Below are 27,706 nucleotides of genomic sequence, written 5' to 3' on the forward strand. Positions count from 1 at the left end.
TTTGTTATTAACTAAAAAAACAATGCTTAATTAGCTTAAAATAGGCTAGAGTTGAGATCAGAAGCTACTTATTGATTTACGTTTATCTTTTCCCTGGTCAATTTCTGCTTCAAAAGAAGCACAAAAGCAACTGTCAATCCCGTTTGCACATTAGAATCTCGTGCGGGTGCGGGAGGGTTGGGGAAATGCTTTTTAAGAAAGTGTGGATGCTCAGGCCCTACCCTAGAGGGAACAGAACTCCCCGAGTGACTCTAATGTGCAGACAGAGCTCTTATACATTTCCCTGTAAGAAAAGTCTACAAGCTCCGAAACCTACCGAATCTCTTGGGTTTTCTCCAGAACTCTTCATTTCATCAAGAAGGGGCTAGAAGTAATATTTTCCCCAGGTGTCTGAAAACTAGTTCTTTCCCCTGGAGATTGACGGGGCCATCAGCCAATCGGCAGTCTAAGCATAACCAATTGACTCTAGGTAGAACCAATAATAGGCAACAAAAAAATACGCACTTTAAATAAACAGGCACTTCATCTCAGTAGAAAAAGCAGGTCGCAGTAGCAATGGCCAACAAGCGGAAAAAAGCAGGGGCACCCCCTGCGGCGTCAGCGAGGCCTCGGGACGCCCGGAGTTCTGAGCTGCCGCCGGGCCCCCAAGCGTTGCTAGAGAGACGACGCTTACTTCTGTGCCGGAGCGCCCTCAAACCCGTCACTTCCGCCCGGTTGGGTCTTGTGGTCCACTGCGCCAGGTTGAAGCGACTTCCTCTTTTCTTTCCCTTCTTCCTCTCCCTGGCCCCGCCTCCCGGAAGCCTCGCTTGGTCTTCGCTTGCGGGTAAGGGGTGAGAGGTGGGTGGGTTGCACGGACCTTGGTGAATAACTGCCCAGAGTTCCGCTCCCGGGCGGCGCAAGTTGGAAGAACTCAGGTTAGATCTCTGACAAGGGTGGGACGGGACTCTGCAGGCAACGGGATCTCCACCCTCTCCAGCTCCCAGGCCTCCCTCTCCGGGGCCTGCAGTTGGCCCATCCGGAGGGTGGGGTCCTTGGCCCCTCTCGAGTTGGATTGAGGCCGTTGTCCTGCTCCTCTCTCTCCAGGCGAGATCCCACTCAGGTTGCTGCCACCGATACCCTTCTCCTGGAGCTTGAATTGGAAGCAGAGTAGTGTGCAGTCTCGTTGATGGCAGGGCTATTTCCTAAAGTAGCAAAGTGCTTTAGCATCTATTCCGCCTCCTTTGAGCTCCGAAACCTTGGGAGGCAAGTAGGGCAGACAATATCCGTTCGCTTGCATTATGCATATGGAGAACTCACTCTTGCAAGGCAGCATGGCTCCCTAAAAGTTAGAACTGGGATTCACACCCAGGTCTAGCTTCCACCGGGTTGCACAAATTCGTGGGGAGAGCGTTTGGAAATAGAGAAGAAACTGCAAATATAAAAAGGAGAGCTAGCATTTCTGAGTGCATACTTCATGCTAGGCATTATGCTGAGTTCTTTCTGTACTTATTTCTTCCTTATAAGGAGCATAGGAAGCTTATATTGTTGTTATTTCTGGTTTAGGAACTTGAGGCTCAGAGATGATAAATGACTTGTCCAGTATTAGTAATTTAGTAGACATCTCCCAGGTCTCTTTAAGCTCTCTGATTCTCCCAACACTATAGAATTAACTTCTTTTCTAATCAAATTGAACTTTTCAGATGTTGACATTTCGGGAAATGAGATTCCTGACATTTTTCTTGGTCTCTTCACCCTTTGCCAATTGTCTTATTTCTTAGCAGCATCCTATTTAGAAATTTGTAGTTCCGTAAATTCAGCTGTGACTCTTACTCCACAATTTTTCTCTTTCCAAGAGGAACTTAAGGATCATGTTGCTGAGTGTGGAATTAATGGATCCAGGTTAAAGGATTGGCCAGAAAAACTGCTAGTTTTTATATCATAGGTGGACCCTCTTTAGTTCTCTTTGCAAAACTTAACTAAGTTTCTGTCTTTTTTTTCTCTCCAGGAAAAGAGCTATCATCTTGTGCCAAGATGTCAGGAATTGGAAATAAAAGAGCAGCCGGAGAGCCTGGCACATCTGTGCCTCCGGAGAAGAAGACAGCTGTTGAAGATTCAGGGACCACGGTGGAAACAATTAAGCTCGGGAGTGTCTCTTCAACGGTATGTGGAAACAATGCTGTGAGAGTGTGTTTTTCTTCTGTCAGTGGCAATCTGAAAGTAATAATTTATGGAGGCCTTCTGGAGTAAGGGAAATTGATTTGAAAAGAAGAGGGAAATAAAACAGCCAGAAGTAGATGAAATGATGCATTGCTCATTTCTGAAGAAGAAATATATTGACATTTGATCTTTATTTTTAAAGGTATGTTTATATTCTCTGAAGAGTCTGGTCCCTGATACAGCATTGAGGTATTTAGCATTATAGGCATTTAGCAGTGAGGGAGCTATACACTGATTTTTCATTCACTGAAAACTTAGGTGCCAGGTACTAAGAGGCAATGTAGCAAAATCACTGAGAGAGTGTCTTCTTATTTCCTTGTCTGTAAAATGTAATTATAGTGCCTAACTCGCTGGGTTTTTGAGGATGAAATAAAAGAGTTCCTGTTAAGGAATATTACCTTTAACATGGTAATGTACTATTAATAGTTTTTATTGGGCTAGATATCGTGGCCATAATGGTGAATAAAATAGATATTGTCCTTGCTGTTATGGAGTTGACAGTTTTATTAGACTGTTATACACCAACAGCTTATAGTAATGTTATATGTCCATTAGACATCAGAAGCTCACTATAATAGGTCAGGCAGGAGTCTGTATTTTGGAACTCAGCCATGGTGATATGGTGTAAAAATGCTTCACATTTGTATAGCCGACAAAACCACATCTACTCTTTGAAACTGAGGATCAGAGAGAATAATAGGAACATTCAGAGTAAATTGTTGTTAAGTATCATTTCTGAAGTTGTCTGGGGTTCATCAGCCTCCTGTTGCCAGGAGGTGATTTTTGTCTTGGCACTGTCTCACGTCATGCATCCCAAGGACATTTATTCATTCAATAATAAATATTTATTGAGAATCTGTTATTTGCCAGACACTGTGCTTTACCCTAAGGACAGCCCCTGGACTTCAGTTTGTAGGTTGGCACTGAGAAGGGAACAGACTGTCATAATAGAGTGGGAAATGTGCTCTTCACAGGGATAACCACATGTGCTAAGGGAAGCACCGAACACACGTTCCATTTTGGACTTTATCTAGAAGGCAGTGAGAAGCTACTGGAAGGTTTTAAGCAGGGGAGTAACATGCTCTGACTTAGATTTGGAGAATAGACTGTAGGGGAGCAAGGGTTGTAAGCAGGAGTTCAGTTAGCAAAATTGTTCCCTCATTCCTTCTCCCTCTCCTCCCTCCCACTCTCCCTCTCTAAGGGTGGGGAGCTGGGGCGCTGGGGCATGTATCCACTGATCCCTGCCCCAGTTGGTTGAAGGTTGCCCTTGAAGGCAGTAACTCCTCCTTTGCACTTTGAGGTTGCTGTAGTAAACAAACTGAGATTGTGGAGCAAAAAACTTTGAGACTGCAAGGTATGCTTGAAGTGGGACACTGGTAGGGTGACTGGAGCTGTCCACCGGAGGTGTGCTGGAGTCTGGAAGGCTGACAGATCGTGGCATGGGATGCAAAAGTGTCTGCTACATGTAGGAGGCTGTTGCCGTAATCTTGAGGGATCACGGTGGCTTGGGCCACTGTGGAGGTGGTGTCGACAAGATTTGCTCGTGGATTGGGTGAAGTCTGTGAGAGGAAGGAGGCACGATGACCCCAGGATTTTGGAAGTATGGAGTTTTCACTAACTGAGCTAGGGAGGGGTGTGAGAGGAGCAGATTTCTGGGAGCTGTGGGGGATGAATCATGAGTTTGATACTGGACATATAAGTTTGAGGCATTTATTAGACCTGTGAGTGGATAGGTAGTTGGATGAGGTGATCTGCCGTCTGTGGAGAGATCTGGGCTAAAGCTGTACATTTGATAATCATTATTTTTTAACTGGTATTTAAATCCATGAGACTATAGGCTCTCCCATAAGGAATGAGCATAGATAAAGAAGTCTGAGGACAGGGCCATGGAGCACTGCAACCCTTCACGTCAAGGAGATGAGAAGAGACTAATTGAAGAGGAGCCATTGAAGTAGGAGGAGAATAAGAGAGAGTGGGGTCCCAGAAGTCAAAAGAAGAAAGTGTTTCAAGAAGGAGTTGATCAGGTGCTCCTGTTGGGTTGAGCAAGGGGAGGGCTGAGACTTTAGATTTAGCCATAGACATTTCACTGGAGACTTGACAAGAACTGTGTTGGTGGAGTGGCGACAATGGCAGCCTGACTGCAGTGAACTTAAGAGAATATGAGAGGAGGGGAATTAGGGCAAAGAGGGCAGAGATGTTGCTTTGGAGGAGTATTGATGTAAAGTAGAACAAAGAAAATGGGGCCTTAGCCAGAGGGAAATGTGGGGTTGAGGGAAGGTTTTCTTAATTTGTTTTTTAAAGTAGGAGATATTACAGCATTCTTATTTATTTATTTATTTTAATTAATTAATTAATTTTTTGGACTGTGTTGGGTCTTTGTTTCTGTGCGAGGGCTTTCTCTAGTTGCGGCAAGCGGGGGCCACTCTTCATCGCGGTGCGCGGGCCTCTCACTGTCGCGGCCTCTCTTGTTGCATGGCACAGGCTCCAGACGTGCAGGTTCAGTAGCTGTGGCTCACGGGCTTAGTTGCTCCGCGGCATGTGGGATCTTCCCAGACCAGGGCTCGAACCCGTGTCCCCTGCATTAGCAGGCAGATTCTCAACCACTGCGCCACCAGGGAAGCCCCATTTTTATTTATTGATGAAATGATTTGCTAGAGAGGATAAAGTTGATGATGTAGCAGAAAAAGAAGACAGTTACTGGTGTGATGTCCTTGACTAGAAGAGAGAATGTAATATGATGCACAAGTGGGAGAATGGACCTTGACTAGGAGAGGGATGGTTTATCGACAAGAAGGAAGGCAAGGGATGTGGGTTCAGATGTAAGCAGGGCAGTAGTGAGGGTTGTGGGAGATGGATGTGGACATGCTCTTCTGATTGCTTCTGTTTTTTTTTCAGTGAAATCAGAAGCAAGACTCATCTGAGAGTGAGGATGGGGGAGGAAGTTTTGGAGGTGCGAAGAGACAGGAGAAGGTAGGAAGTAGTCATCTTGAAGAGAGAATGGACTCGAGAGAAGGAGTAGGGCTGCTGGGCAGCACTGAGGACCTACCTGAGTCTGTGAGCATGAGTTTAAAGTGAGGCCAGTCAGCATGGTGCTTTATTTTTTCTAGTCACATTTAGCTTCATGGATGTAGGTGGAGAGTCGGATGTTACCAGGATTGGGGTTTTTAGCAGGCAAATATGGAGCAAGGGAGGAGAAGGTTATGAAGCAGTGTGACTGGTCATGGAATTTAAGTTTGATAAGGAAGTGAGGAAGTGAGAGGAGTGAAAGACATAGGTACAAGACGAAGGTATAGGACCAGTGGATTGTATAATAGATCCTGGAGGAGTTGAAGAATTGTTGGAGTTGATAAACTAGAGAGAGTGAGCTGGAAAAACAGGTGGTAATTGTGGAGAATGGGATGTTTGAAATTGAGCTTATAGAGAACATCCAGGTACAGCTAAGACCAAGAATAGGAATAACTGGGAGTTTGGTGACTGAGGGAGGTAAAGGACAAGATCATTGGAGGAGAGGAGGTCAGGATACAGGATCTGAGATACAGGAACGATCATCTATATGGGAATTGAAATTAGTAAGAAGTACAACATGAGTAGTATTGGAGAGAGTGATGACAAGCCAGGTACTAAATCTTCAGGAAATGTGGGGAAGTGACCTGGGCATTTATAGATGAGTGCAGCAAGGCAGGGTGGCAGGTGGTCCAGACCAATGGCATGAGCTGCAAAGCTAGGAGGTTTTAGGGAGCAAAGTGGATAATGGCTTAGTGGCAGTGGAGAACAAGGAGGACACCCACCTGCCTCCAGGCACAGGGCTTCAAAGCATGTGGGAGAGAAACAGCCATCACTGGGGAAGCCTGCAGGGAAACAGTGTTCTTATCCAGGTTTCAGGTGGAGCAAAGAAGGGGGAGGTGATGCTCAGAAAAGAGGTTAAAGATATAGTTTATTAATAGTATTCATAAACTGGTACAGTTGGGAAGCTGTTGACTGTTTTGGCGTATCAAGACTGTTTAACCAAATGGAAGAGAGAAAGTAAAAGTGAAACAAGAAATTGGTGCTCTAATAAATGGTTCTTACTTTAAAATATTCATTAATTTCTAAGTAAAGTAAAAATGTAATCCTTTCGACATGCTGTTTCTTTGTCTGAGGTTCTCCCTCCCTCCCCCCCCACCCCCCATCCCCCCACCAGCTTTTCTTAGAGAGAGGTTAAAGATACTGAGAGGGGTACCCAATTACTGATGGAGTGACGTTTTGGCAGAAACAGAAGAGAAGGGGTCCTCAGCACAGGTTGAGGTTTTAAGAATATGGGCATAAGTTGGTAAGTTGTGTGGATGGGTTTAGGAGATGGGAAATTGAAGAACTTTCCATCTGATGGTTTCTGTTTTCTCTTTAAAACGGAGGCCAAGTCACCTGCTTAGTGTGATGTGAGAGGACACAGGGTTTGGTAGTTTGACGTTGCCTCAGTGTAGAATAGGAGCTAGATCACTTGATCCAGAAAGAAACATTTCCGGACAAATGATAAGATCTGCTCAGGTTAGAATTCATTTTATAAAGGCACCAGTCTCCCTGGTTTAATGACCTTATCTAGAAGTCTCAGCATACTGGGTATAGGAATGGAATAGTCTAATACGTGGATTAATTCAGATTGGGGTTTGTTCGCAGAGGTAAAATAAAAAGATTAAAGGCAGAGAACTTGAGGAGCCTGATAGGCAGGAGTTTGAAGGAATGTATTATAGGGTATAGTCAAGGTATGGAAGATAGTGGAGACAGAGGAGAAAGGAGAAAATTCAAGATTTTGGAGATCCAGATGAAGACTGGTATATTGAGATAAGAGCATGAGCTATCTGGAAAGATGGTTTTATTCAGAGAATGGAAAGTCGGAATTTAAGATTTCAGATGTGACACAGTTCTAGATAATGACAAAAGTCTAGGATGTGGCTTTTGAAATGTCTGGCTGAAGCACAGTGAAGGAAGTGATCATTGGAGTTAAGGGATTCAAAATGCTGACAGTGTAGATGCTAGAGGATTTGATGGTTTGTCCACACATGTACATGTCCCCATGTATAGTGAAGTCACCAGATGTGTTGACGGGGACTGGGATACAGAAGGACCTGGTTGTCAAAGTCTTGAATAAATGACGGGCAGTGGTTAGGAGATAGCTGATTGATTGGGGTAGAGGGTGGTCTAGCTGGGTGGTGGAGCCTCACAGTAGCAGTATTTTGTGGATGTCCACGTGACTAGAACAGTGAGCTGGGTGAAGTCAAGGTTCTAGTGTATTTGTGTGTGTCATTCTTTCCTCCCATCATCACAGACCTTTCTTTACCTTTATGTATTTCTTCTGCTCCTACTTCTTATCTCATTATTTGCTGTAAGATTTTTTTTATAAATAGCTTTATTCATAGGAACTAAGTAATGCACATTTTAACCCCTGTTGAGTTTAACCACTGATTTGTCTAATTTCTTTATGGAGACTAATAAGACTGGTTTCCTGGGGCAGGAGGAGTTAGACATTCGAACACTGCAAGCCAAAAATCGCAAACTGGCAGAAATGCTGGATCAACGGCAAGCCATTGAAGATGAACTCCGTGAGCACATCGAAAAACTGGAACGAAGACAGGCCACCGATGATGCCTCACTATTGATCGTCAACCGGTACTGGAGTCAGGTAGCTAGCTTGTTAATGTACTCAGGTTTTTATCTGAGCATTGTAGTTCTCCTTAGCAGTCTCTTTATTTCCAAAGTTGTTTCCTTTTGTATTTTCATAACTGTACCTTCCCTCCTCCAGTTTGATGAAAACATCCGTATCATCCTTAAACGTTATGATCTGGAGCAGGGTTTGGGAGACCTACTCACAGAAAGAAAAGCCCTCGTTGTGCCTGAGCCGGAACCAGACTCTGATAGCAATCAGGAACGGAAAGATGACCGAGAGAGAGGTGAGTGTTGGTGGCGGATTTGCCACTTCAGGCTTTCTGGGTGTTTGAAGTAGAGCTTCGCTTTGAGGCTCTCCATTTGAGGAGAAAAAATAGATTTTGATATTTCCAGTTTTATAATTTTAGGGGCTTCTTTTTTCCCCCTGTGTCCTCAGGGGAAGGGCAAGAGCCAGCTTTCTCTTTCCTTGCTACTTTGGCCAGCAGTTCCAGTGAAGAGATGGAATCTCAGCTGCAGGAGCGCGTGGAGTCCTCCCGTCGAGCTGTGTCCCAGATTGTGACCGTCTATGATAAACTGCAAGAAAAAGTGGAGCTCTTATCACGGAAGCTGAACAGTGGAGGTGAGGCAAAAACCAGGAGACTGGAAGCAGAGGGGGAGAAATAGGAACTCACCTTTGTATGCTAGTTTGTAGTTTTCAGACTCACATATTTATTTTTAATTAAATTTCTTGGAGTCAGTTTTAATATGTCCTTGATTTTTGTGTTTCTGTTATCTCTAATATTTTCAAAAAGTTGACTCAGGCTTTAGAATTGTTAGATTTCAGTGTTTAAAAAGATAAAACAACAAAATATTATAGGGATGGAAAAGTGTCTATTTGAAATAAAAGTATTAATTTATGTTACTGATTAGATTTAATGCAAAAACTTATATTTGTTCAGTGTAGTTAAGTATTTGTGTAGTTAGGTTGCATCTTCTTTTTTTTGAATTTATTTATTTTTGGCTGTGTTGGGTCTTCATTGCTGCGCGTGGGCTTTCTCTAGTTGCGGCGAGCCGGGGCTACTCTTCATTGCAGTACGTGGACTTCTCATTGCAGTGGCTTCTCTTGTTGTGGAGCACGGGCTCTGGATGCACGGGCTTCAGTAGTTTTGGCACGCGGGCTCAGTAGTTGTGACGTGTGGGCTCTAGAGCGCAGGCTCAGTTGTTGTGGTGTGCGGGCTTAGCTGCTCCACGGCATGTGGGATCTTCCCGGACCAGGGCTCGAACCCGCGTCCCCTGCATTGGCAGGCGGATTCTTAACCACTGCGCCACCAGGGAAGTCCAGGTTGCATCTTCTTAAGTGTCCTGATTTCATGCTTTAAATAATAATCCTGGTCTAGTTGTAATGTCTTAATTTCTTTGATTGTCATTAAGATGTTTAACCGTTCATTTCTGAAAGAAATATGTCGAATGCAATGGAGGTTGAACCATTGGCTGGGAAAATAAGAATTTTCTTACTCTGTAATTTTGTTTTTTAAGATACTTGGGCTAAATTATCAATAGAATTAAAAGAAGAGGCATATTAAAGACTTGTGAATATTTTGTGGGCAAAGGTTTCCTTTGCTTTTCCAATAAGGTGTTTGTGTATTTCTGTATTTTATTATTTGGATAACAGATACTTGTTTTAAGATATACAAATCAGAAATCACATGAAGTACACTACAAAAGTCCTTCCATCTTACTTTCCAAAGACAGCCATTGTAAACAATATTATTCGTGTCCTCCCAGACTTTTGTGTTCATATATTACATCTACTTGTGTGTTCCCAGCTAAGCTATGTCTCTTGGTGCAGTGCCTTGCCTCACTCTTCTTTGTTTCTCCATTTTCTAGCACTGTTTCTGGTGTCTAGTGGGTGCTTACATAATGGTGAATGAATGACTATAAATCTTCCCCGTCACCTAATGTAAACCGAGCTGTATGTTACTTCTTTCTCCCTTGGCTCCACTTGAATAGTTAGAAGGTATTATTAAACATTAGTAATATGCCACACGGATATACCATATGCATTATGGTTTATACCATATGCATTATGGTTTATACAATATGCATGGTATACCAGATAATATGCTATATGCAGAGGCTATGTCGTTATTAAACTTGATTTTATAAATGAATATCAAGTAAAGGAATTGCTGTATTTAAAAAGGAACTAAAATGAGTAGCGCATTAAACAGTACTTTAAAATTGTTCTTTTGATGGCATGCATTTTAAGGTAGGATTTAAGTTAAAAAATAAAAACATTCATTACAAGTTACAAACTGCTAAGCTATTATTTATAACATAAAAGGCAATTGCCATTGATAAGCTGAATGTTCTAAGAGATAAAGGCGTATAAAGTATGAATTGTAGCATCAACTGTAACTTTTGGCGGTTCATTTTTTTCCTCATGTTTATTTGGTCCTTGATTCAAAAGAATTATATTTATCAGCTTGTTTATTAATTCACTGAATATTTATTGAGCTCTTATTGTATTCTGGGCCTTATTCTCAATATTTTAAGTTATTAAGAGGATTAAAATTCAGCCCCTAGTTCTTAGCTTGGGTTATGAATCAGAATCACTTTGAGAGTTTTCGGAGCATACTCTTTTTTGGCCCTGCCCATGTTTATTCTTATTTAGTAGGTATAGGATGGGTCCTAGGTAAGTATCTAATTTTAGAGGTTCCACAAGTGATTCTGATGGGTAATCTTGGTTGAAAACCATGAAAGCCACCGCATGACCAACCTGTATTATGTTTCTAAGAGCAGTGTCAATTTTACTTCCTGATAACTGTCTCTAGGGGCAGTACATAACCCGAGAGTATGTGGTTTCATTTACTAACATTTGGATTTCAGCTATAGTATTTGTGACTCTGATTTTAAACATACTAATTTGGTATGGTAAGTTCTGTAGATTTACTACCTTCTTTGTAAATAATACTGCACACTTTGGGTTTTTTTGTTTGTTTTTGTTGTTGTTGTTTTTTAACATCTTTATTGGAGTATAACTGCTTTACAATGGTGTGTTAGTTTCTGCTTTATAACAAAGTGAATCAGTTATACATATACATATGTCCCCATATCTCCTCCCTTTTGCATCTCCCTCCCTCCCACCCTCCCTGTCCCACCCCTCTAGGTGGTCACAAAGCACCGAGCTGATCTCCCTGTACTATGCAGCTGCTTCCCACTAGCTATCTATTTTATATTTGGTAGTGCATATATGTCCATGCCACTCTCTCACTTCATCCCAGCTTACCCTTCCCCCTCCCCGTGTCCTCAAGTCCATTCTCTAGTAGGTCTGTGTCTTTATTCCCATCTTGCCCCTAGGTTCTTCATGACCATTTTTTTTTTTTTTTCACACTTTGGTTTTTGAGCCTCAGGAGTGCCTCTGGCATAGTATATCAGAATATGATAAGTAATTCTATGCTCTTGTCTTTATTCTTCATGATTTTATAGGTGCTCATTTGAACAAGGAAATTACTGCTCCCTGCCCTGCCCTTCCCTTCTCTCCCAACAGAGAGATGCTTCATGTTGGTGTTAGTGAATAATAGGAATTTGTGACAGCCTTAGAAAATAGAATTTTATTGCTATTAAGTCTGACATTGATTAGAGATACTTCTGTCTTGTCTACAATGCTAAAATGCAGTTTTTTGGGGTGATTGTGCCTTATCTGAATAAAGTTATAGTACCTCTCCTTTTCTTTTCTCAAGGCATTTTAATTTTATAGAAAGGGATGGGCGTTAGGTGACCTTGCCTCTGTGTCTACCTCTACAGAAACACAAGGTTGACTTACTTCCTTAAGCAAGAGCTTTAACTAAGGACTAAGTCCTCTAAGCAAGCCTGGGTTCTTAATCTGTCACGTGAAGATAATAAAAACCAGCCTACTTCTTGAAGTTTTCAGGAAAATAAAGTGAGATAGCACGTTAATGCTTTGGTGGGATACACAGTTGTAAAATCTGACACTATAGATGCTAAACTAAAGTACAGTTCTTCTCCCTCAGATAATCTGATAGTGGAGGAAGCAGTGCAGGAGCTGAATTCCTTCCTTGCACAAGAGGACATGAGGCTACAAGAATTGACAGACCTCCTTCAGGAGAAGCATTGCACCATGTCTCAGGAGGTACTTGACCAGAAAGGAGATGGCAGTTTCCAGTGGCCTGTGGCAGACATTGACTCAGAATACTAAGTGCTTCAAACATCATCTTACTCTAGAAAGCCTGTTTTTATACTGAAGAGCATGCAGGGCAGGTTAAAGCAACCAGCTCTGAGAAATCAAAATCCGAGGAAAGGTTAACGGAAGGAAATAATTGAATGTTTCTCCTTGACTCTGCCTCTGTTTAAGTGGACATTTTAGAATCTTAGTTTTTAGGAAGAATTACCATCATGGAGGTTTGCAAAACAACACACCAAACCCCCAAATATTAAATTACTCCAAATATAAAAGACCATGTACAATGTTACTGAGGAATAGGTTGGTAGAAATTTATCTGAGAATGGAACAGTAGGAAATACTGCATTTATGATGACCTACGAACTTGAGGAATGTGGGTTTTCAATCCAAACTTAGACACAAATAGTGCCATGACCAAACTATGTCAAGATTTGGGTATTTGTTTATTGTATAAAATGATTGAGACAAAGTGGTGATAAGCCTTCTGCTGAAATTTGACCTACCTTAGTTTGGCCACCCAACTCTTATGCATATTGGTAAGTTAATAGTTAACCGTTTACTTAGTGCCTAGCACTTAAGTACTTTACGAATATTATCTCTCATGGTCAAATAACTCATCTTACTGCTAAGGAAACAAATTCAAAGAAATTGGTGACTGGTCTGAGGGCACGCAGCCAGAAAGTGATTGAACTGTGATTTGAATGTAGGTCTGTTTAACTTCAAAGCCTATGTTCTTCATTATGCCCTCTTTCCTAAACTGCAGTGCCAAGGTGCATGCTGGGCTGATTGCATAGGAATCATTTGGGAAGTTTATTAATACTTCTCATCAACCTTCAAAGGGCTTAGAGTATAGTCGTGCTTATAAAGAAATAGGAGTGTAGTAAAAAAAATCAGTATAACTTTCTGTCATGTTTTAAGGCATAAGCTAGGTGCTGCCAAGATGAAAAGGTCTTCCTTTACCAGCCCTTTCCCAAATCTCATTTAGCATTACTAAGCTGGAGAGACATATTGCTCTGCTCAGCTGAGCTGATATCCAAGATGGCTCTCATGGCTGGTTGTTTTTTTGTTTTGTTTTCTCTTGTTTTTTGGGTTTTTTTGGCCATGCCACGTGGCTTGTGGGATCTCAGTTCCTTGACCAGGGATTGAACCCGGGCCACGGCAGTGAAAGCACTGAATCCTAACCACTGGGCCACTAGGGAACTCCTGACTCATGGGTGGCTGTTGATGCTGCCTGTCAGCTGAGAGCTCATCTTAGTTGTCCACTGGAGTGTCGCCTCTCCAGCACGGAAGTTTCAGGGTAGTTGGACTTCTTACATGGCAGCTGACTTCTTCCAGAGAATGAGTGTTTCAAGAATATCAGGCAGAACCTGCGTGGCCTTTCAGACATAGCCTTGAAGTTATGTAGCATCATTTCCACTGGGTCACCAAAGTTGACCCAGACTTAAGAGGAGGGGACAATGACCTCGCCTTTTGTGGGGAGGACTGTCAAAGAATTTTGGGGCCATATTTTAAAACCAACACAAAAGATACATGGAGATTAATGTGAACATGTAACAGTTTTATAATTAAAGTATTAAATAACATTAGCTGTGTATATCTCCTAAATAAGCAGAGAACAACATAGATTTTTGTATCTTTACAGCATCTGATTCTAGATTGCCCTGGGCTCAGCTTGAAAAAGAGAATGGAAGTTTTCCTTCCATTCTTTTTGGATTATCATTTGTTGAAATATGGGAAGGGAAAGTAGAGGGTAAAGATAGCTGTTTTTTCTAAATAAATATTTGAATTTTTATCTCCTAAAATATTTGTCTGGTAAAATCAAGGATGTTATCTTTTGTCTCTTAAAAAACATATTTTCTGATGGGTTTGTGGTCTATATAGGGAAATGGTGCTTCTCAGAGGCAGAAAAATTATTGAATCTTAAGTAGTCTTTTCTTTGTGAGAGTTCTTGTAGACTTGTACAGTTTTCATGATTGTGACTTACCCAGAACTGTTAAACCTGTGATTTCAGTTTTATACTCATGTGTTGGGAAGAGGGTGAAGTAGCTTTTACTTAAATCTTTTCTTTAATGACACATAAGCAAGGGTTAATTTTGTGGGATTTGGGATATAAGGCATTCCTTTTCTAACTTGATCTTTTTTTGCTGTATTTTTCTGAACACCTGTGTTTGGGATGTAGTTCGCCAAGTTGCAGAGTAAAGTGGAGACAGCTGAGTCACGAGTATCTGTCCTGGAGTCCATGATTGATGACCTGCAGTGGGATATTGACAAAATTCGAAAGAGGGAACAGCGACTCAATCGACACTTGGTAGAAGTCCTAGAACGGGCAAGTGCTGTTTTATGCATAGTTTGAAGTCTAGAATCATTTTAAGGAGTCTACTCAGAAAGGATGGACTTAGGTAGTAGTACTTGGAGAAAAAATGGACTTCTTTGAAAGTACTTTGGTTATCAGCCTAAAATTTTAGGGTCTCTCACTAAAGGATCTTTGTCTTCTCCATAGGTGAATTCAAAAGGTTATAAAGTATACGGTGCAGGGAGCAGTCTCTATGGCGGCACAATCACTATCAATGCCCGGAAGGTAAAATTGCGACTCCCTGAGGGTGTGTTTTTTTGACCTGGTGTCAGGTATTGTGTTCGGTGCTTAGGATTGTGTTCACAAGTTCACAAGTGACAGCATGGGGTTTTGCTAGAAGAGTGGATCATTGGAGCTGGAAGCTTAGGAATGGGAATGATTTAGAAATTCCTTTTCTCTATTCTCACTTTGCTATTTCCTCCTTTTCTCCAGTTTGAGGAAATGAACGCGGAGCTCGAGGAGAACAAAGAGTTGGCTCAGAACCGTCACTGTGAGCTGGAGAAACTTCGGCAAGACTTTGAGGAGGTCACTACACAAAATGAAAAGCTGAAGGTAGGAGACACAGCTCTGAGGGGCAGTAAAATGAAACTTTTTGCTGATCAACTCACATATGTGTTGTGAACCGTCATAATTTATTACGGAAAAGAAAAATGTAAGTTTTGTTCCTATATCCATTTATTTAGTTATATATATATACTTAATATTGGTACCCTGCCTTTTCTGAGAAGGATTGAAAGCAACCTACAAAAATGCATTGGCTGAATCAAAGTGCACTAACTTAAGAATTGTTGAGAAAAAATGAGGAGTAGGGTGAACTAGGGTGAGGATCCAAAGTGGGTTTTCAGAATGGGGCTTGTATACAGGATATACGCAAGAAGCATGTAGCGACCGTGCGTAGGCCACTCCCAGGTCAGTAATTGCCAAATGTGGGCCACAGAATTTGCCTCTGCAGTTTCTAACTGCCAAAACAGAGAAAGAAACATGGTCAGTGATCCTGTTGGTTTTCAAACCTGACCATTAGAATTTTCTCTCCCTGGTTCTTGGGGGGAAGAAAGTAGATTCCGAAAGTCTTCCCACCCCTCTTTCAGTCACAACCACCCATCTTTTATAATTTGATTTGTTTCTAGGTAAATATATGAATAAAGATGTTTGAACTGAAAAGACAAAAAAAAAAAAGAACAAAAACAACCTGAGTTGAATCAGTTGAAGTGTTTGGGTAATTAAAGTAAACAGTTACTTAGGAGAAGCATAAGTATTTTTGATACAATAACAAAAATATTTTTCTCCGTGACTGTCAATAAAGAGAACAAGTTAGTGGCTAGGGTCCTCAACTATGTTCTTAAAATAAGTATCCTGACAAATTTCATAGTGCTCTTCTCTGTCCCTAGATCTGACAGATTTCATAGGGCTCTTCTAGTGTCCTTGGATCTCGGTTGACACATAATGTAAAACATGTATCAATTAAAACAGTCCTTGGGTGGAAGAATACAGGTACCAGATACCACCTCTTGGAGGGTCTAATTTAAGTTAGGATAGATTTTATGTAACTAGAGGACTAGGTAGATAGATTTCATTAAAGTTTGTCTCAGTTGCACAAGACGTCAGAGAGTTTAAGATTTTATTTCCAGGCTAGTAGCATCCTAGATTCTGCCTCTGACTTTCCTTTGCTTTGGGCCCTCCTAAGGTGGAATTGCGGAGTGCTGTGGAGGAAGTGGTCAAGGAGACTCCAGAATATCGCTGCATGCAGTCACAGTTCTCTGTCCTGTACAACGAGAGCCTGCAATTGAAAGCCCACTTGGATGAGGCTCGGACCCTGCTTCATGGCACCAGGGGGACCCACCAACGCCAAGTTGAGCTCATTGAGGTAACAGCCTAGCTTTGTCTTCTGTATATAAGCTTTCTCCCTCATAAATTTTATAATTTTACTCTCTTATGCTCAATCTTTTATTCATTCAGCAAACATTTATAGAGTGGCTGTAGGTCTTTACTCTGCTAGATGGTGGGCATCCTGCCATCAGAGATCTTACAGTCTAGTGGGGAGAACAGTATCCAGTAGAATGCAGTGTGTTGCAATAGAGCATATCCAAAAGGTGCAGTGATAAAGGAGACAGAACATATGATTTGACTGTGGAGCCGTCCTGATTCCACTTACCAAAGTGCCGTATGACTCTTAAGGATAAAAACAAGTTTACTGGTAGAAAAAAATAGAAGGGCATTCCCAGCAGTGAGAACAGCAGATGTAAAAAAAATAGTTTAGTATGGCTGGAGTCTTATGTGCATTGGGGAGCATAGTGTATAGAAGCTATATCACTGCTTACAAGCCATTATATCATATAATGGCATATGTAAATAATTTTTTTAAGGCAGAAACTTTCATTCATGTGTTCACTTCTGTATTTTTCATTGCCTTTAAGGTTATGTTTGTAGTAGTTGGTCTTTTACTGTATGTCTGCCAAAGAGTTGAGTATATCTTACTTTACTGTTTATATACTGTTTTATTCTTTAGTTCTCCAACCAAATTGTAATATTCTCAGAGTTAGGAGCCATTTCCTATATTTCTTGAGTCTCCTGCTAGTTCTCAGATCAGTGTTTTGTAGCTGTCTGGTGCTTGTTAAGTATTGATTGAATTGGAACTTTTCAGAGTAATCCCTCTTTTCTTGATATTTTCTCTTTTTCTTCTTAGATCCTTATAGATCAAGGATCTATATACATAGATAAGAATGTTGATCCTTATAGATCAAATTTAGGAAACAGTAATAGAATATGATGACATGTCCACATTTTGATAAGAAGTTTTGATTGGTTCCTTTTTCTGTGTGTAGCGAGATGAGGTTAGTCTTCATAAGAAGCTGAGGACCGAAGTGATCCAGCTAGAAGATACACTGGCCCAGGTCCGCAAGGAGTATGAAATGCTGAGGATAGAATTTGAGCAGACCCTTGCGGCCAACGAACAAGCAGGTACAGTTACTCTGGCTCCACCCTGTAGTTCGTCTGCTGCACGTGCCTTCCTGGAAAGACACAGCGTGGTCACCAGGGTTTGTTATGGAGCTCAGAAATCCTAAAGAACCTTAATTCGAATCCTGTCATTCATTTTGGTTTACAGCCTGGGTGCTTGGGGTTTTTTTTGTTTGTTTTGTTTTTAAAATTTATTTATTTATTTATTTTTGGCTGCATTGAGTCTTCGTTGCTGCGCGCGGGCTTTCCCTAGTTGCGTTGAGCAGGGGCTACTCTTTGTTGCGGTGCACGGGCTTCTCATTGCGGTGGCTTCTCTTGTTGCGGAGCACGGGCTCTAGGCGCGTGGGCTTCAGTAGTTGTGGCTCGCAGGCTCAGTAGTTGTGGCTCGCGGGCTCTAGAGTGCAGGCTCAGTAGTTGTGGCGCACAGGCTTAGTTGCTCCGCAGCATGTGGGATCTTCCCGGACCAGGGCTCGAACCCATGTACCCCGCATTGCCAGGCGGATTCTTAACCACTGCGCCACCAGGGAAGCCCTGGGTGCTTGTTTTTTAACTCAGATTGGCCAGTTTTGTTTTCATCTTCTGAGAAGGAATCTTCCTTTTGTCAGTTCTCCCTGTTTCTCAGAGGTCCCTCACGTGTTCTACACCTTCTTTCCTTGTGCCTTTGCCCTCGTCACAGTTCCTCCTGACATTGCTATTGCTGTATTTAAGGCCCCATAAATCGGGAGATGCGCCACCTCATCAGTAGCCTCCAGAATCACAATCACCAGCTGAAAGGGGAGGTCCTAAGGTATAAGCGGAAACTGAGAGAAGCCCAGTCTGACCTGAACAAGGTAACCAGGAGGAGAAGAATAAGTATTATTTTCTGTTAAGTTTGCAAAGCTGTCTTGGGGTGAGGAGAGTGGTGTGGTCACCATAAGTGTGGGTGATGCTTTCCTTTCTCTGCCCTCCCAGACACGGCTGCGCAGTGGGAGTGCCCTCCTGCAGTCTCAGTCCAGTACTGAGGACCCTAAGGACGAGCCTGCAGAGCTAAAACAAGATCCTGAGGACTTGTCTGCCCAGTCCACCGCATCGAAGGCATCTCAGGAGGAAGTCAACGAAATTAAGTCCAAACGCGATGAGGAAGAGCGAGAACGAGAAAGGAGGGAGAAAGAGAGGGAGCGAGAAAGAGAGCGGGAGAAGGAAAAGGAGAGAGAACGAGAGAAACAGAAACTAAAAGAGTCAGAAAAAGAGAGAGATTCTGCTAAGGATAAAGAGAAAGGGAAACATGATGATGGAAGGAAAAAGGAAGCAGAAATTATCAAACAGTTGAAGATTGAACTCAAGTAAGAGCAATGTTTAGAGTAACTGTTTCTGACTCAAAAGCTAAGGTTAGGACGTCGTGCATGAAATGTTTGAATGATGGCATGGCTTATTCAATAATTGTAATGTATCAGGTGTAACTAAATGTACAATTAATGTGGTCTCAATTCTTGATCAAGTGTACAACTTCAGTGGCCTGTGTGGCTATTGTATAGTCTGGTTCAGTGATCAGGTCTCAGTAAACCCCATTGTTGTAGCCTTATTCTTCATGAATCCAAATTAAGGAAAAGGATGTCATGATTGAGGTAACACTCATGAGAATTATTGGAAATAAATACTGCTGTTTACTAGATTTGGGCAAATTGTTGGCATTAATTATAATTTAAATTATAGTAGGTAGAATATGTATCGCTATAACTTGAACAATATTGATCTCTTTGCCTGACAGTTAAGTAGTCTGTGTATATATCAGATCATTTTAAGAGATTTCTAAGAGGTTTACTCCTACAGGCATTGAAACGGTAGGACAGACCTTTAAGTTGAGAAACACTGCCATAATCTCACATATCGCCGCTTCTCATCCTGCTCAGCCGTACCTCTTCTGATAGAACTGGTTCCTTCTTGCTCCCCATTGGTCATGGTTGAGCCTTTATTGATGTTTGGATTTAAGGGACTACTGTGCCCAAAACATTTGAACTTCTTTGGTATATAAAAGGATAGTTAAGAGGTTCGAAAATTTAGTAAGATAAAGTTTTAGCCTTTAGCTGATGGTTAATCACTCAATTGTCAAATCTAGGATTAGCAGTATATTTTAAACTTTGAATTTTCTCCCTTTTTTTCTCTCTTCCTCTTGCTCTCTTTAAGGCAGTTTTTTTCTCCTCCAAGTGTGGTATCAGAATCATTTGGGTGACTTACTTAAAATACATTCCTGGACTCCATCCCAGACCTACAGAGTCTCAGTTTCTAAGAGTGGTGCCCCAGAACTTTGCCTATTTAACAAGTGCCATAAGTGTTTATTTTATAACTATGTTGGAGAACTTGGTCTGACGGGAGAAATGAGTCTTTTTATACAACTTACTTTTCTATACTTTCTGAGTGTATCCAGAAATCTCTTGATAGTCTGTGCAAAAGTTTTGTCTTTTAGATGTGGTATATAAAGTGTAAAATAGAACTGTTGTAAAATATTTTGCATAATTCAAAATTCCCTTGCTCTGATGCCCTTTGTTTTCTCATTACACCATTCCCCTCTACCACCCTCATCATAGGAAGGCACAGGAGAGCCAAAAGGAGATGAAACTATTGCTAGATATGTACCGCTCTGCCCCAAAGGAACAGAGAGACAAGGTTCAGCTGATGGCAGCTGAGAAGAAGTCTAAGGGAGAGGTAATCTAATCTGCCATTACCTGTCATTCTGGTCAAAATCTTCCATTTGTGGGATTTTCCTTCACACTTCTGAAGGCTGTAGTTTCTTTAAAGTTGGCATTTAAGACTTAGCAACATTTTCTTGCCTTTCAAAGACCATCTAATATAGAGACTTCCAGATTTTCCACTAGGTGGTAAGGTATATCAGAATTACGGGGAATAGGAGTAACCTTTTCAAACTTTTTGTTCCCCTTTGTGCCATATAAATCATTGTCATACTGATTTTTTTCTTCTGGTTACTTTTGGGAAGAATGCCTTATTCTTTTAAAATTGGGAGGTTAGGAAAAAAAAGGGTGAGAACTATTCTAAAGAAAAGTACATTTGCACTCCTCAAAAATGCTGCTTGCAGAAGCGTGTGATGTTGGAATGGAGTGATGTTAAAGCAGGGTTGTGATGTGGCACTAGTGTATCATTTGTCTCCTTCCATAATCCTATAAAGGTTCTTTTGTTGTTATGGGCCCTCCATCTGTGCACAATATTAATTGATTTTTGAAATTGTATTATAGCTTTTTTGTTTTTCTTTTTGTGTGATTTCTTTCCTCCTATAGTTGGAAGATTTAAGGCAAAGACTCAAAGATCTGGAGGATAAGGAGAAAAAAGAGAACAAGAAAATGGCTGATGAAGATGCCCTGAGGAAGATCCGGGCAGTAGAGGAGCAGATAGAATACCTGCAGAAGAAGCTGGCCATGGCCAAGCAGGTGGGCATACTTTCTTTATTTGATGAGCTTTTTAAGTAAATTTTACTTGATAAGTAAGTTATTGACAGTGAAATTTGCCCTGTCATTCCAGTCTTTTTTTTTTTTTTTTTTTTGGTTAATATTTTTTTCTCCTATATGTTTGTTTTTACATTGAAGTCTCTCATCCTTCAGTTACTTTGTTTTGTGTATTTGTGAGGAAGGAAATTTACTTCTATTTTCAGATGGATAGCCAGTTATTCAAAAACTGTTTCTTGAAGGATGTATCGTTTCTCTGCTGATCTGCAATCAGGGGATGTAATGAATATAAAATTTTATAAAAAGATATAAAATTTTATACACATTATGATTATAAATACATGAAACCAAGAAAAACATGTTCCCCAAGTAGGTTACAAATAAATAACCAATATGTTAACTGTAGTGGTTTCTGGATCATAGAACTATAGAGACTTGTCCCCTTCTCATAAGGAACATATATTTCTTTATTTTTAAGTCCCAATGAATTTTATTAACATTCGATAATAAAGATACCAAAAATGGTTGGAAAAACCATATAGGTACATAAATAGACCAAAGTACACATGGGTATTTAATATGTGCAAAAGATATAGTTTTAAATCAGCAAGAAAAAGGAAGACGATTAAATGTGGTGGGCAAAAACAAAATAATTTTGGAAAAAAGTTGAAGATATATTTGAACACTCTACACTAAGATAATTTCCAAATGGAACATATATATAATGTTAAAGAAATCCATAAAAGAACCAGAAGAAAACAGATAAATTTCTTTTTAAATTTGAAGTGGAGAAAATCTTTCTAACTATTAATAAAAGTCTAAAAAATATGAAAGATAAGATTGATAATTTTGACTTATGAAAAAAACCACACAAAACTTCTACATGACAGCAAAGCCAAAGGGTAAATGAGAAACCTGGAAAAAATATTTCTAACTCTTATCATGAAAGGGCTTATCTTTCTAATACATATTAAAAAATGCCCAAAAAATGATAGGGAAGAAAACTCAAAAGCCCAATAGAAGAATAGACAAAAGATATGAATAATTCATAGAAAAACAAATGGCTCTTAAACGTATGAAAAGATGCTCAGTGTAATTTATAATAAGACAAATGTAAATTAAAACTATTTTTACATTCAGTTTTTCACCTATCAGGTTGTTATGAAACAGATGCTTTCAGAGTCGAAAAGTCTGTAGATTCAAGTCAGTATTATAATTGTGGAAAAGTATGAGAAAATGTGAGGTTTTATGACAGAAATTTTCTTAACCAACTCCTACTTGATCAGATTTTGCTAGATTATGGTGTGTATAATTTTAGTCTGCTTCAGCTGACCTCAAATATGGATCAATTAATGAGCATCAGACCAACAATCAATGCCAATGGCTTCAGATTCCTAGGGCTAACCTAGTGACAAAACTAAGCTTCTTAAAACTGTCTTCTCTGTCACTAGGTTATTTCCATAACAACAGTCGGAAAGTTTAGTTTCCTGTGTGCACTTCTTTGGAGTTAGAAGATTCTATTAAAATGAAGGTTCTTCTTTCTTATTTTAGGAGGAAGAAGCTCTCCTCTCTGAGATGGACGTCACAGGCCAGGCCTTTGAAGACATGCAGGAGCAAAATATCCGTTTGATGCAGCAGTTGAGGGAGAAGGATGATGCAAATTTCAAGCTCATGTCAGAACGTATCAAGTCCAATCAGATCCATAAGCTGCTGAAAGAAGAGAAGGAGGAGCTGGCAGACCAGGTTTTGACTCTGAAGACTCAGGTAACTAGAATGAAAAAAGCTTTCCAGAATCCTGTTGAAGTAGGATGCTTCTACACGAAGATACAAGTAAAACAATGATTATTGTGGCATTTTTTGTAATAGGAAAAAACTCCCCAAAACTAATGTACATGATTAGGGTACTGGTAAATAAATTATACATCCCTACAGAGGAGTACAGGGCAGCTGTTAAAACAAAAGTGGATCTGCTAATAAGGAAAAATGTTTAAATATATCATTAAGGGATTCATCTATTTATCCCTTTTGTGTTAAAAATGTGTATGTCTTTTGTGCACGTGCTGTGTATCTTAAAAATTTCTGGAAGGCTGCATGAGAAGCTGTAAGAGTGGTTACCTGATTACATCTGAACGTTGGGATGAGAGAATTACCATAGTCTTGCATGTAATTTGAAGGGTTCATGGATAAAATCAGTAATAGTTCGAGTTTTCTAACAGATTCTCTTTTGTGGGCCTGTGGATTAACAGAGCCCAGTCAGTTTTTTGTTTTTTTCCTTCCTGTTTGTGTTAAAATGTGATTTTCTTTTTCTAAGGTTGATGCCCAGTTACAGGTAGTGAGGAAACTGGAAGAGAAGGAGCATCTGTTACAAAGCAACATTGGCACAGGGGAGAAGGAGCTGGGTCTTAGGACCCAAGCCTTAGAGATGAATAAACGCAAGGTATGATCGATTACTCTGTGGTCTAAAGTGACAGTTAGTCTTCAGAGGAACAAATAAGTTTAACACTGATGAAATTACAGGTTCACTTTATTCCTTGGGCTTGGTAACATTTTGTCTCACTGGAAATAAGTGGTGATAAGATAATGTTGTTCATACATCCCTCATAGGCAATGGAGGCAGCCCAGCTTGCAGATGACCTCAAAGCACAGTTGGAGTTGGCTCAGAAGAAGCTACATGATTTTCAGGATGAGATTGTGGAGAACAGTGTCACCAAAGAAAAGGATATGTTCAATTTCAAACGGGCCCAGGTCAGTTGTTTTTTCTTCACTTTTTGCCTTTTAGGTATTTTCTGAGCTCTAAAATGACCTATGTTATAAAAGAGTCATTGGTCTATCATATCAATATGTCATTTCCTATTTAACTGTAAGTTCCTTGAGTGAAGAGATAGAGTCTGTTTTCTTCACTGAAAACTATCCCCAAAGCCTGTCATGGTGGCTGCCACCTAATGGGCATGAAATAAATACTTATTTATTTAAATGAATGAGTTAGTGAAATCGTAAAGAAATAGCAGCAAAAAAAACACTAGAGAATTTTAAAGTTCTTCTTTAAATTCTTCTACAATTTTTCTATTTTTTGCATGCCAACTGTTTCTCCTGATGCCTTTCTATACTTATCTATAAATCTGTAAATTTTGATCCAATCTATCTTCAGCTTAAAATCTAATTGCCTTAAAATAAGATGGCCTATCAAGTTTTCATCTTTTTTCTTTTTCTTAAATTTAATTGCTCTAAACTTAGACTGGAGTTTTGCAGAACTGAACTGACAGTAGTTAGATGCAACTGAAGTTTGGTGATATGATTATGGTTGCCTGTTCCGAAACAAAAGAAAATAGCTGGTCATTTGCAATTCTCTGCATTCCTAAAATATAGTTAGGCATGAAAGGACAGAAAGTCCTTTCTTTCTGCAAAAGAAAGTTCAGGTTGGAGCAATTAATTTTTCTCAAAAATGACAGATCTGGGGGAGTGTGTAATGGGTATGCTATCCCACCACAGGAGGACATCTCTAGACTTCGAAGGAAGCTGGAGACCACAAAGAAACCAGACAATGTACCCAAATGTGATGAGATTCTGATGGAGGAGATTAAGGATTACAAGGTTAGAAAAACTGCCTCAGTGATTTGTGTGTGTTTTTTTGTTTTGGCCTACAATGGCCTACTAACAGATTGGGATAATAAATACTGAACCTCTTTACTTGAAGGTAACAGAGAATGGTTTATTATGTGTGAATGGGTGGGCATGTGGTGCTATTACTGTCTTAATGCTTAGTGGATTTTTTGCTTATATATAAGAGCCCTTTGGGTCATAAACCTTTATGGTTGCTCTGACTCTGATTTCTTTTTTTTCTAGGCACGCCTGACCTGTCCGTGTTGCAACATGCGTAAAAAGGATGCTGTACTTACCAAGTGTTTTCACGTTTTCTGCTTTGAGTGTGTGAAGACCCGCTATGACACCCGCCAGCGCAAATGTCCCAAGTGTAATGCTGCTTTTGGTGCCAATGATTTCCATCGCATCTACATTGGTTGATCCAAGCCAAGGGAAGAAGAGGGGCAGGCTGGACAGGCACTTAGTCCTTAACCACCAAACCTCCACCTCTTCTCTCCTTGACTGTCACCCACAGGGCAGTTTGTCCGTCAGCTCCCTTTCCTTCACAGACTTTACGTCCAGGTTCTCCTCTCTAATACCTAGGTGACTTCTGGAGGAAAGGACTGGTAATGCAAGTCTTGGGTTTTAGAATGGATTAGAAACAACTTTTATTTGTCTTCCCTACCAGCTTTGTGTATTTCCTGCTTTTAGACTTTTCAACATCTTCAGGCTTACTGTATAATCTTGGATTGTCCATTCCTCCTGAAGAAGTCAAATTGGTATTTTTGACACAGAGAAAGAAACAAAGAAGAGTAGAGACACATGGCTACTTGCAGTGGGCAGTGGTCTTTTAGAAATAAGCTGTTTGCAGGCATAAACAGTACTTGATTTGGGCAGTAAACTTTTTGTAAACTTGGATTATAAAATGGTATCATCATGCTACTTATTCCTGGATGGTTTGAAGCCTTAATGAAATTTATGTCCAGGATGATTCAATCCATTTCCTATTCACTGACTAAGTAATTTGTTAATGTCAGCTGGCCTCCTTGTTACACTTATGTAAGTTTTGAATGTTCTACTCATTGATACCTTTACATTTCTCGAGGCTAGAATAATTTCAAATACTATAGCCCCTTTTATCTTATAATGAAATCAAGATTGGAGAGGATGGAGCACAGGACTGAGATGGTGAAGAGATCTTCTGGGTACTCTGCGACCGATACAGGGAGGCCTTGGTGAGCTATGAATTACTCTAATCTGCCTCTCCACAGGGGTTGTCGTGACTCCTGTTTTCCAAAAGATTCTCTGTAATGTTTCTGTAGGACTTTATACTCCACAAGCTTCAATTAAAGCAGGATTCAGTTTGCTTTTGTTTTCATGTTTTCCTTTGAAATTTTTCTATTTGTCAGTATCAGTTGATTTTATACCTGCTGTTTTAGCATTGAATTCTCTTGAACAGAAATAATCAACTTAGATTAAGGGGCTAGCTCTGTTTAAAGTATTTATTTCTCTGATTAATTGAAGCACTTTTCTCCCAGTTTTTTTATTGAATCTGCTCTGGGGAGAGATTATGCCTAAAATATGATGGCTTATTTGACTATTTAGTTCGCTATGGGGGTAAGAGATTGTGATTTGTTTTCCAGAGGGTATCAGACTGCCTGGCACTTTAGTTTGAGAGGTCTTGAAGTATAAGATTTATAGTAACCAGAAAACCAGAGGTTTTCTATATCTCTGGTACGGGGTTGTGTAAAATGGATCCCTTCTTGATCACTACCTGTCCTAGAAGATGGGTAAGGACAAATTGCATGTCCTTCTGTGGTCACTACCTGTAATTAGAAGGACTTGCGATGGGTTCTACAGAGTCATGTGGAACGGGTTAATAAATGAGTCTAACTGAGAAACCCTTACAGTGTCATCAAAGAGGTCACGGGCCTCTCGATCCCCCCACTCCCCTACCCAACACACACACAGAGCCATAAGGGGGTCTGGCCCTGCTTCAGGATACACGGTGCCTTTGCATTCATTAATAGGGCACTTTCCCCTTACTGTTGTCTTCTTATAAGGCAAGCATGAGCATAAGTTTGTTGTGAGGGCAAACAGACTATTTGGGCAGCTAGTGGTTTGGGTTTGGATATTAATTGTTTATGACACTTGGCTAGGAAAGGCAGCTGCCCAACATCAGGGGACCCTGGAGCCTGTGGAATGTTGTGGAAGAAACCAGGAGTCCCATGGGGAGCTGGATTTAGGGGAAGTTCCTCTAGGTGGAGAGAGCAGGGAGCCCCTGGTCCCAAGTAGCTTCAGGTCCAGGCAATACAGGAGGAGCTCTTAAAGTCATTTTTAGGTAATGACCAAAAGCGATGGTGACTTGGTGCACTCGGCTTCTCATTAGAGAAGAGGTCAATGAATGGGCTTCAGGAATACCCACAAATGGTATATGAAATTTTGTTTGTGTGTGTGTACATTAGTCATAGCTTTTTTCAGATCCTTAAAGAATCAAAATTTCTTAAAGGAATTTTGAAACTTACCAATACCAAAAAAGTTAAGAATCACTTCCCTAGATGCATAAGAGATTTTTTTGAGGATTTCTTTAAAGTAATGCCTATAAATGCCAGTTTCAAAGATTATTGTAGAAGTACTAGAGTCTCTCTTTCTCACTTTTTTTTAAACATTTCAGGTCTTGTAGAGATGGTCTATTATTCTTTTTTCTTTAGTTGTTACCTTGGAAATTATCTTGGCAATTTGGACCAAAATCAGGGTTGATGTGCTCTAAGGCATATATCTTAACTGCATGGCTTGGCTCTTACCTTCTTTTTTTTTTTTTTTTTTTTTTTTTTCACACACACACTGTATTTTATTTTTACAAGAGATAAATCGACTGACACCAAGCATTGTACATGGATGACCACAACAAAAGCAACAATGATTGCAATTACCAAACGTGAAACACACTCATACTATGTCATAGTATTGACATTCAGTCCAGTAATCCTCCACTGTAACAGCTGGCTCTTACCTTCTTACCTACTCTAGGGATCTTTTTCAAAGGTCTTTGGCTGTTTCTGCTAGCGACTGCATTCTCATATGAATTTACACTGGGATTTCTTGGTTTTTTGTGTTGGTTTTTTTAAAAATTATTTATTTATTTAATTTTATTTTATTTATTTAGCTGTGTCGGGTCTTAGTTGTGGCATGAGGGTTCTTGGTTGTGGCATGCATGTGGGATCTAGTTCCCTGACTAGGGATCAAACCCGGGTCCCCTGCATTGGGAGCGTGGAGTCTTAACCACTGCACCACCAGGGAAGTCCCTAGGACTACGTTTTATTCCCTTGTTTAATGAGAGTTCCCATAGCATTTTGTTCTAGCGTA

General features: G+C 40.4%; 1 protein-coding gene across 2 annotated transcripts; it reads left to right on the forward strand.

Annotated features, from left to right (window-relative positions):
• The first annotated feature begins 790 nt into the window (after positions 1-790).
• Positions 791-25,706, forward strand: RNF20 (ring finger protein 20). 2 transcript variants are annotated; one of them, XM_059925206.1, is made up of 20 exons: positions 791-823; positions 1,985-2,139; positions 7,685-7,852; positions 7,973-8,120; positions 8,273-8,455; positions 11,850-11,968; positions 14,199-14,345; positions 14,520-14,597; positions 14,805-14,924; positions 16,057-16,236; positions 17,195-17,330; positions 18,036-18,157; positions 18,279-18,649; positions 19,892-20,009; positions 20,597-20,746; positions 22,313-22,525; positions 23,073-23,198; positions 23,366-23,506; positions 24,251-24,352; positions 24,605-25,706. In XM_059925206.1, exons 2-20 carry the CDS (start codon positions 2,011-2,013, stop codon positions 24,779-24,781), a joined length of 2,928 nt encoding a protein of 975 aa, XP_059781189.1. In that variant the 5' UTR covers positions 791-823; positions 1,985-2,010; the 3' UTR covers positions 24,782-25,706. The 2 variants fall into 2 exon arrangements, with proteins under 2 accessions (XP_059781189.1, XP_059781190.1); XM_059925207.1 differs by lacking the exon at positions 791-823 and adding an exon at positions 829-914.
• The last annotated feature ends 2,000 nt before the right edge of the window (positions 25,707-27,706 follow it).

This window comes from Balaenoptera ricei, chromosome 6 (assembly GCF_028023285.1).
Source record: "Balaenoptera ricei isolate mBalRic1 chromosome 6, mBalRic1.hap2, whole genome shotgun sequence".
In the NCBI taxonomy this organism is placed as follows: Eukaryota; Metazoa; Chordata; class Mammalia; order Artiodactyla; family Balaenopteridae; genus Balaenoptera; species Balaenoptera ricei.